This window comes from Gnatocerus cornutus, unplaced genomic scaffold, assembly GCF_029298725.1.
Source record: "Gnatocerus cornutus isolate USDA-ARS CGAHR unplaced genomic scaffold, icGnaCorn1.1 ctg00000063.1, whole genome shotgun sequence".
In the NCBI taxonomy this organism is placed as follows: domain Eukaryota; kingdom Metazoa; phylum Arthropoda; class Insecta; order Coleoptera; family Tenebrionidae; genus Gnatocerus; species Gnatocerus cornutus.
Genome location: NW_028275408.1, coordinates 291561 through 302471, shown reverse-complemented (window position 1 = coordinate 302471; position 10911 = coordinate 291561). Strand labels below are relative to the sequence as shown.

General features: G+C 45.3%; 1 protein-coding gene across 1 annotated transcript; it reads right to left on the bottom strand.

Annotated features, from left to right (window-relative positions):
- Positions 1-4478: 4478 nt before the first annotated feature.
- On the bottom strand, positions 4479-5198 carry LOC148165977 (uncharacterized). The gene has a single exon (XM_088049550.1). It carries the CDS (start codon positions 5196-5198, stop codon positions 4479-4481), a length of 720 nt encoding a protein of 239 aa, XP_087905676.1.
- Between the last annotated feature and the right edge of the window lie 5713 nt (positions 5199-10911).

Genomic DNA, 10911 nt, shown 5'->3' with positions numbered 1-10911 from the left:
GAGTTTATCAAAGGAAGTCTCTGAAACTCCCAGCTTAAAAGAAGAGAAATCCTCATTTTGCTTCAGCAAGAAACACTTGACGTCAGAAACATTGCCATATTTTTAAACTTATTTCAAAACATTGCTCGTACTAGTGTTAGGGCTACACCTACCAACGTAAATCCACTTTCTGCGCGCAACCCCAGAAATTAACGAATCGCTGCTCTCGCTGGCTTCGAACTGCTTTGAACCGACAGTTACTGGTCTATGTTTGCTCCTTCTGCTTTTTACAACCTGGAATTCTTTATCGATTGGATTGGGGATTGCAAAAATATTTGCAAAAAAATTTTTAAAACATTCTGCGGAGTAACAATGCGCCAACTTAAGAGAATAAACTCTCAAATCCCTGATTTTGGAGGTTAACGAAGAAGAAAAATTTATCTGCATTAATTTTGTGACAAATCTTGAGCGTTAATTTGCAAGAAAAATTCTCATTTTTTTTATACAATTTATACAATAAAACAATAGTATATTATAATACAAGTTTATAAGCAAGCCTTTAAAACACGCACGACGCGTCAGCGGAGTGCTTTTAACGTCGTAAGTGTTTTAAAGGCGCTTATAAACGAGTGTTATACGCTATTTTTTATTATACCTATCCATTTACAATCCTTTAGGACCATTGAAAAAATCTAAATTTACACAATAAAATTATTAAAGGTTGTTTGTGAATCGTTTTCGTAGAGACGGTTAGCAATTGTTTGTTTACGTTGTTAAGCACATTTTTTCACGTTTGTAAAAATCCGTTCAGAAAATAAGTGAAGAGATTAAAAGGCTAGCAGAACATGCAGAACTGAATCTACCCGACGCTGAGAAACATAGTGGTCATGCTTTCCGACGAACTTCATACGTTTATGGCAAACAGTGGTATGAGCATCGATGAGTTGAAACGTCAGGTGGGATGGAAATCTTCGAGTGTGGCTAGTGGCTATATTGAAGAATTCACTTCAAACAAAATAGTTGTTTTCAAACGCATTGCTGGTGTTCTGAACACATCGGTTGCTAAATCAACTTCATCAAGAGCAATGGACGTCCAACAGAAGAATGAAAATGAACAAGCTTCTACTAGTTATGAATTAGAAGCAACGAACAACAGTAACCAGCTTAAAGCGGCGGGCTTTGAAATTTCAAATAATAGTAATTGTAATTTTCATGTTTATTTATATTATAAATAAAAATTGGTCCTGACATTTCACTATTTCTTGTTACCTAGACAAGTTTAAAGCTTTAGTGCTTTAAAGACCTCTTTTTGCACGCTTTTGCGTGTTTTAATTTAGAATTATGATGCAGGTATAATAAAAATTTTTATAAACAACATATTATCTAAAAAGAACTAATTTCATCCTGCTTATTAATAAACGGTTTTTCAAATTTTGATTTTATGATATTTGTTTTTTATTTGGTATGGTATTAAGGGGGAGGGTGATGTATTCACTGCACTCAGGCCGCAATCGGCCCATTGTGCTGCCTCCCATTTTTCCCAGCTAGCTTCCTTCGAACCAGCCCAGCTTCAAAGCAAATTGAAGGAGGGCGGAGGGGGAAGTGCTGGGGACCATGCCCATATCTGGGTATTGATCCTTTCCCCACATGGATCTTTTTAAATCGACGAGCGCGGGACAGTGACAAAATACATGTTCCACGGTCTCGTCGTCTTCTTCACATCCTCTGCATTGAGGGTTGCTTTTACACCTACCTGGTGTAGGTGCTTATTTAGACCGCAGTGTCCCGTAAAAATTCCCACTAATAAGCGGAGGTTTCCTCTAGACAACCGCAGTAGATAATTTGTGACCTTTTGAAGAGGTACTGGCATTGTTTATCTCGAGATCCGACAATCGATAGTGTTTTGCCATCTATTGCTGTGGTGCTCGAGATTGCTTTTGTTTATCAGCCCGTACATTGCTTCGAGGTTTAGCGGTATGGTTGGTCCCGGTCCATATGGTTTCCTGGATCCGCCTTTCGCCAAGCCGTCGGCGATGTCGTTGCCGCTGTTATCTTTGTGTCCTTTAACCCAAGCCAGAGTGATCAAGTTTGTTCTGGACAACCTTGTGAGTTCCTTGTGGGTTTCGTATATTAACTTTGAAATGATCTTGTTGCACTTTAAAGCTTGTAAAACTGCCTTGCTATCCGTCAGAAATAGAAGGTTTTTGTTTGTGATGTTTAGATGCAACATCTCTAGGACTCCGTGTAGAATAGGTACGATTTCCGCTTGGAATGTTGTGGGTCCTTCTCCAAGTGGTATTGTTTCTTTTAAGTTCAGTTGTTGACAGTACAGACCAGCTCCTGAACCTAAGTTATTTTTAGATCCATCAGTGTAAAAGACGATGTCGTACGGTGTCTCGTCCGCAGTGGATGAATCTTCTAGGTGGATTTGGTAGGGTTTGTTGAAAACAAAGGTCGGTGTACGTCTGTCCACAGGTGCCCCTAGTAAAGGTATCTTTTTGACAGCCTTTCTAAGGATGCTTCCGTGTCGACTGGCCGAGCTCCCCACCTTCCACATTCCCACCGCTTTTAGTCGGAGCGACGTTCTTGTCGCCACCTCCTGAACGTAAATTTCTAGGGGTAGTAACGAAAGGGCAGTCTCTAACGCAGCAGTGGGTGTAGTTCTCATGGCACCTGTAGCAGCAATGCAAGCTAGACGTTGCACCTGGTTCAGGCGCTTTGCTGTTTCTTGTTCAGTTCTGGGCCACCAAACTATTGCACCGTAAGTAAGCATAGGTCTTATGATTGCAGTGTACAGCCAAAGAACCACCCTTGGAGTTAAGCCCCAGGTGGTGCCAATGGCTGATCGACATTGCCAAAAAGCCCTATATGCTTTTTCGGTTTTTACTTCAAGGTGTCTACTCCAGTTCAGCTTACTATCAAGAGTGATGCCCAGATATTTCACCTCTTTTGCAAGCTGTAAGGAAGTACCGAAAATTGAAGGTAGACGCATAGGGGCCAGCCTTCTTTTGTTTGTGAAAAGAACAAGCTCTGTTTTGTGAGGATTCACTGTCAGACTGTTCTTTTCACACCATTTCTGAATTATCGAGAGAGCTTCTTGCATTGAGTTGCACAGGACTCCCTCAAAGTTTCCAGTAATCATGATAACAATGTCATCTGCATAACCGACGGTATAAAATCCATGGTCGTTTAGAATTTCAAGTAGGCTGTTAATCACTATGTTCCATAGCAACGGTGACAAGACTCCGCCTTGCGGACAGCCTCGTCCCACTACAGCCTTTGTACTTACGGCTCCGTGGCCTACTGTGATTGTCCTCCACTGCAACATGTGTCCAATCCACTCGACAAGAGTCGGGGAGACGTTATATTTTAACAGGGCGGTTCTGATTGAAGAGAAGGTGGTTTTATCAAACGCTCCTTCAATATCTATAAATACTCCTAGAGTTGACTGCTTCACCTCCAAGGATCTCTTAATTCTACCTACCACTTCGTGTAGAGCAGTTTCGGTAGACCTGCCAGGGGTGAAGGCATGTTGCCTAGGGTGTAAAGACATTTGCACTCTTTCTCTAAGTGCTCTCTCACACAATCGCTCTAGCGTTTTCAGTAAAAACGATGTTAGGCTGATTGGTCGGTAAGACTTGGGCGCAGTGTAATCATTACGTCCTGGTTTTGGTATAAAAACCACCTTTACTTCTCTCCATCCTACCGGGATGTATCTGAGAGTGATACATGCCCGGAAAATGCGCATTAAGTGAGGAAGGAGTACATCCAGTCCCCATTGTAGCAGGGCTGGGAAAATTCCATCTACACCTGGCGATTTGAATGGAGAGAAAGTTTTTATTGCCCATGTGATTCTGGGTATGTTTACTAAGATACAGGCCACATTCCAGTGTTCGTCTGAGAATAGACCTGGGTTGTAGGGCGGCCACTTCATGGGTTCGGTAAGCAGAATGCTACCTGGGAAGTGTGTTTTCAAAAGGATGCTTTCCGCTTCGGAGGCAGAAGTCGAAAAGGTACCGTCCTCTTTGCGAAGGCTTCCTGGCTGTGTTTTTGTACTTTTAGCAAGAACTTTGTGCAGGCGGCTTGCATCGGCGGTAGACTCAATGTCGCTGCAGAAGTTTTGCCAGGTTACTCTTTGTTTTTGTCGTATAAGTTTTTTGTATGACTTTTGGACCATCTTGTAGACGTCCCAGTCAGATTGCCGCCTTGTCTTATACGCCTTATTGTAGCACTTCCTGGTCAGTTTCCTGAGTCGTGCTAGTTCTCTACACCACCAAGGCATGGTGGTGCCGTGAGCGTTTTCCGTCCTCTGAGGACAGGCTGCTTCAAATGAACTGATGATGCTAGAATGGATGGCATTAACACCGCGTTCCAGCTGTTCAACAGTCATGATCCTATCACGTGTCTGAAAGTTTGCCAAGTCCGCAGATAGGTGTTCGTAGAAAACTTTCCTATCTGTGCGCCTTGGGTTTCTGTAAACTTTCTTCTCGGCCGTGAGGTCATTCAGGGAAAAGCAAATTTTTCGATGATCCACATAGTCCACATATGACATATGACATAGTCACCTCATCGGATACTCGCCAGTCCTGTATTCTGTCTGCAATCTCCTTGGATGCCAGCGTAATGTCAATTACTGTCTGGCACCGCGTTGTAACAAAGGTAGCTTTGCAGCCTCTGTTAAGGATTTGCAGTTTGGTCCTGGATATGTATTCCAATAGTGCTTTACCTCTCGGGTTGCTGTCCATGCTTCCCCACACAGTGTGATGAGCATTGGAGTCGCATCCTATAATGAGGTTTCTTTTTAGCCTTTCGCAGTGCTCCACCAGGTCAGCCATCTCTCTACTCGGAGGATGATGCTGAGAATCACTAGGGAGATAGACCGAGGCTATCACTATTTTGGTTTGGCCCGATTTTGTACAGCAGTCGATTTCGACGGCCGTTAAATCAGTTCCTGAAAATTGCCTCAACAAGGTGGCTTTAACGTTTTTTGGTACATAGACGCATGTCCTAATTTTTGGGGGGTTCTCGCAATGACCAGAGTCATTTACGAGTACCGTGCCTTTCAACAGTCCTAATCCTCGAACCTGTCCCTTGACGGTCCAGGGTTCTTGAATTAGTGTAATAGTGTTCTGCATCCTGCTAAGGCTGAGGCATAGAGTCGCCACAGCCGTACGGCAGTGATGCAGGTTTATCTGGGCAAATTGAATGTTGGCCGCCATTTTGCCAATCCATTATAGAGGGGCTCTGTCCGGTTGAGGAGCACGCTCCTCATCCCCGGTCCGCTCCACCTCCATCGAAGTGGCTTGGTCGGCCGTTCTTGCCACCTTTGCTTTGATGGTGGAGAAGCGGTAGCTCATTGCACCATCTTTGTTTCTCAGGGCTGTTGCGTCCCTTTCCCCAACTCCCATCACCAGAACGTTTCCGTTCTCGGCATGGGAGAAGTGGAAGTGGCACCAGCTCCTGATGTTGAGATCAGGGTTCTGGATCTCCAGCCGCCCCAGGATTCTATCTCTTTCCTCCGGTGGTCCCGGGATGAAAAGGGTGACTCTGGTCAGCCTTGGCAGATCACTGACCCTCACCACTTGAAGGTCGGTGCCATCAATATTGATGTCACTGACCGCATGACTCAACCACGCTCGGGATGTCTCGTTATTGCAGGTGAGCCTGAGGATCTCCCCGCTGTAACGCATCCCCGAAAACGTAGGCGGTGTCGTGTCCCGAGTGCCTCCAGGTCGGAACAGGAGAGCCGTTTGAACTTCTTCAGCCTGCACTTGCGTGAGCTTTCCTAGCTCATTTAGCCGGTTGCACACGGCAACGTGCAGGCTGTTTGTCGCGTCCGCATAGCGAACGGTTGGGTTCCTTTCGGCACCAGAGGTGCACGTCCTTTTCACCTGCGGTGAAGGTGTGCTGCCATCTGACCGAACCCTTTTGGTCTTTTTCCCCTGACGGGATGTCGAGGGCTGAGTCTGACCTTGACCTTTCGGTTTAGGTCGCCCAACGCCCTTGGCTGCGGTAGGGGGTTTCTTGCCTCTTGTCGGGACAGGCCCTCTAGAGGTGTTTGCACCTGGAGGGACAAGTGCAGCAGAGGTGGAGGGAATTGCCCCCGACTCCAGCCGCGCTCTCTTCCGACGCTTCATTTCAGCCCCACTGGGCCGTTTTCTTGAGCGAGGTGCCTCCGGGACACCCTCGGAACGAGGTGCCTCCGGGACATCCTCGGAACGAGGTGCCTCCGGGACATCCTCGGAACGAGGTGCCTCCGGAACAGCCCCAGGTTGAGGTATCACAGGGACAGCCTCAGATTGGGGTATCACGGGGACAACCACGAATCGAGGTATCACGGGGACAGCCTCGGGTCTTGTTTTTTGTTTTTGTTTTTGTTTGTTTTCCATGTAGGTGTTTTTGATTTCATCTCTCTGACTCCCCACCCACCATGGAGTCCAACACGGGGACGCCGCCCCATAGCACCAAGGCTATGTGCGTAACGCCAGGGCTATCAGAAAGATATAGCCTACAACGAAGGGACGCAACACGCAGAGATTACGGGTCCCGTAAGGGACACGGTCCCCGGTGCACGCCTCCTTCGCCAGTAGGCTCACCCTGTCGGCCATCTTACTGGACGACGCAGCCGATTGATCGAAGATGGGTTAGTCTTCAACCGCCCGTCTAGGAGAAATCCGGGCCAAAGAGGTGTGTTGCAGCAGCTTGGAGGTTTTCTCCCAGTTGCCGCTCAACCACCAGGATCCTTTCATCCCCTGACACGGGTTGCCCCGCACGGCACAAACACGGGGGAGCTGGTCCGCGATGCGACTTTTGTGATCACATCCGGGGTTTAGACCGGTGCAATCACTCATGGTCAGCACTCACCACAGTTTCCGAAGACCGGCATACCGTGGCTTACCCCTATCCGCCACCTGGGGACACGCCCGATAGGAGCCCAACCCATGGATTGTTTTTTTATTTATTCCAAGTGCATTTTTATGCTACTCATTAAAAATTGTACATTTTTAATTAGCGCAAAAAATCTTTTTGGTACCATGAGGTGAAAGCTTTGTCTTACCAATTATTAAAAAGAAAACTTTGGAATCTAACAGATTTTTTTTTCGTGTCTAAAATTTTATGTGACTTTGAGAATTGTAGAAAGTGACATTTTTGTTAACTTATCTTAACTTTACTAATCTTAACAAAATGCAGAAACTGTATGATTGAAATATGACTAATTTATAGATGACTTTACATAAATGATAATTGTGCAAGAACAGAAATGAATTTTTAAAAGACGTTCGAGCGGTGGCATTATTTGCACATTGTTGGTTAATTTATCATTTTCCCTTTCAATCAAGTAGTCTTGTAATTCAAATTTTCGTTAATTATTAAAAACAATATGTAGTTTAAACATCTAATAGATTTCCACAAAATTTTAAAATCATTTATTTTACATTTTTGTCCCGCTAGACTGCTCATTTGACGCACTGTGCGGCTTTAGAAAACTATTCAATAAACTTCATAAATTTTTAAAATGGATTTTTTTTTAAAACGTTTTAAGATCTCAAACGACGAAAATTATTTTCTTCTAAACCTATGACTTTTTGAGACTTTTTGAATCATTTCTCACAAAGACGTGGATACAAGAATGTAAATCTTTGTTAATATGAGCTTGAGGGTTCCAATGTACATTTGTGTAAAAATATTTTTTTTCTCGAAATGTCACAAAAAGTCACTATTTTTTAGTCGTTTTTATACAGTAAAGTAGGCAATTTTGTTATAACTAATGAAAAGGGCTCGTTGACCTGGAAACACTTTTGCTGTCTAGTCAGAAAAAGTATTTTTTGTGATGGTTACTATTTAAGACCAACATTTACACTTGCACGATCTACTATTTCGCTCCTATAAATCATTTTAATTTTAAAACTAGTTGAGGAAAATTCTAAATTTATATAATACTGTCACGTTGGCCGAAAAATCAAAAGTCTCGCTTGTAACAATAACAATTTTATTGTGCACTATGAACACCCTCGTACTTCACAATTACAACACTTTTCAGGACTTCCAAATACTAGACTATCTACAATCCTATCACTACTCCCCTATATACAGATATTCCCCTATCACTAGCCTAATGCTGGAGCGCTGCGAGAATATTCGGGAGTTCCGCGTATGAATAAGAATTATTCCACGAACCGCTCGCTCTAGAGCAGAGCGGAACGTTCCAGCGCTGGCGCTCGAAGCTTCCAGAATCTTCTCGTAACACTGCCCCTCTCTTAGTTCTGATCGTCCCGATCAGACCAAACACCTGATTCTCCGTGATATTTACAAAGTCTATTTAGATGAACCACTTTCATCTTTGAACGGGCGCTGCGTTGGATCCGATACACCACGTCGTTGATCCTCTTGATCACCTTATACGGTCCCTCCCATGTAGGTGTCAACTTCGGAGATAGGCCCTTCTTTCGCCGAGGGTTGAATAACCACACCAAGTCTCCTTCGTTGAATCCTTCATGATTAGCCGTCACATTATATCTGGACCGCATTCTGTCACTAGCCATTTTGATCTTCTGCCTCACAAGGTGGTGTGTATCCAGTAGGGTCTCTCTCAGGTTGTCGACGAACTCCGGTACTTCCTTTCGTTCCACCCCAGGCGAACCAAGCAGAAGATCACAAGGGAGACGCAGCTCTCTTCCAAAGATAATCTTCGCTGGTGTTTCTCCCGTGGTTTCATGAATGGCAGCTCTGTAGGCTCATAAACAAGGGCAGTCGACGATCCCAATCCCTCTGGTGCTCTTCCACTACCTTGGACAGATGTTCCTCCATCGTCTGATTGAATCTCTCGACCATGCCGTCGGATTGCGGGTGCAAGGGTGTGGTTCGAGTCTTCCTAATTCCCAGCAGCTTACACATCTCTTGAAAAACGCCAGACTCAAAATTCCTGTCTTGATCGGAATGCATTTCGAGTGGAACTCCAAACCTGCTGAAGAAATTATCCACTAGGACTCGAGCTACTGTTGTGGCTTCTTGGTTGGGAAGGGCATACGCTTCCGGCCATTTACTGAAATAATCCTGCACAACCAAGATGTACTTGTTGCCGTCATCAGTTTTTGGAAATGGCCCGGCCACATCTAGAGCGATTCTCTCGAACGGGGCTCCCACGTTGTATTGTTTCATGCCTCCTTTAGTTCGCGTTCGAGGTCCCTTGCTCGCCCCACAAACTGAACATCTCCTACACCATCGTTCGACATCTTCCCGGCAGCCAACCCAGTAATACCGCTGCCTAATCTTACTTAAGGTTTTGTTCACTCCGAAGTGAGCGCCTGATGTTCCGTCATGGACCTCCTTGAGTACTTGGGGGACTCTATTCTTGGGCACTAGTAACTGGGAGGTTACTTTCTTCCCGTCTGCGCTTTCCCAAGCCCTTTTCAGTACCCCATTTTCTACTCGCAGTGAGTCCCACTGCGCCCACATCGCCTTCAACCCTGGACTCTTTTCCGAGACATCTTCCCAACGCGGCCTTCCATTATCCGTTTCTTTCCACTCCAGCAGTGGCCCAATTTCCTGGTCTGCTTGTTGATCCTTCCGAAGATTCTCCGTAGTCCAGTCATCATCACAACCGATAACCATCCTGTTTATCGGCAATGGCCCTTCAATCTTCGCGCACTGCTTGCAATCCTTGCAAGATCTTCTAGAGAGAGCGTCAGCGTTATTGTGTTGCTTTCCTGGTCGATGTTTGATTTTGAAGTGGTATTGCTGCAGCCGCTCAATCCACCTAGCCACTTGTCCTTCGGCGTCTTTCATCTGTAGTAACCACGTGAGGGCAGCATGATCAGTCCTTATCAAGAACTCGTGGTCAAACAAGTATTTGTGGAAATGCTCTACAGATTTTACAACGGCCAGCAATTCCTTTCTTGTAGCGCAGTAATTTCTCTCTTGCTTGCTCAACACTTTGCTGTAGTACTCGATCACTCTCTCTTCTCCATCCTGCACCTGCGATAACACCGCTCCAATGCCGATGTTACTGGCATCTGTGTCCAAGACGAACTTTCCATGAGTCCTGGGGTAGCTCAAAATCGGGCTAGTGCACAAAGCTAACTTCAGTCGCTTGAAACTGCTTTCGCAGTCTGATGTCCAGTTGCATGATGCCTTTGCTTCCGTTAGTTTGTGCAGAGGTGCAGCAATGTTGGCGAAACCTTCTACAAACCGCCGATAATACGTGCAAAGTCCAATAAAACTTCTCACATCGTGCTTGTCCTTAGGTCTGGGCCATTCCTTAATCGCCTGAATCTTATCTTCGCAGGTCTTGATTCCTTCAAATGACACCGTATGCCCCAGAAACTCCACTTTCTTCCGAAATAGATGGCACTTTTTCGGATTAAGTTTCAAATTGGCACCCCTAAACCGGTCTACCACTTCTTGAAGGTTCTTCAGGTGTTCATCGAAGTTTTTACCCATGACCATAACGTCGTCTAAATAAACCAGACAAGTTTTCCACGTCAATCCACGCAACACACATTCCATTAGTCTTTCGAATGTAGCGGGTGCGTTGCAAAGCCCAAAAGGCATAACCGTAAAGTGGTACAGGCCACTTCCCGTGGAAAGCGCTGTCTTCTCCTTGTCTTCGGGATGAAGTCCCACTTGCCAATATCCACTCTTCAGGTCTAAGGTTGAGAACCACGTCGACCCTGACAGAGTTGTGAGAGTGTCGTCAATCCGGGGTAATGGAAAACTGTCTTTCTTGGTAACATCGTTGAGTTTTCGGTAATCTACACAGAATCTTGTACTACCGTCTTTCTTGGTTACGAGCACAACCGGCGAAGACCAAGGACTGTTGGATTCTTCAATAATCCCTTCTTCTTGCATGGATTTTACCAACTGTTCGGCCTGCTCTTGCTTCGCCCATGGTAACCTTCTCGGTGCCTGTCTGATGGGTTGATGGTCGCCCGT

What these genes read in the sequence shown, in the direction of transcription:
- LOC148165977 (XM_088049550.1), bottom strand. Translation starts at nt 5,198, where the DNA reads ATGGCGGCCAACATTCAATTTGCCCAGATAAACCTGCATCACTGCCGT.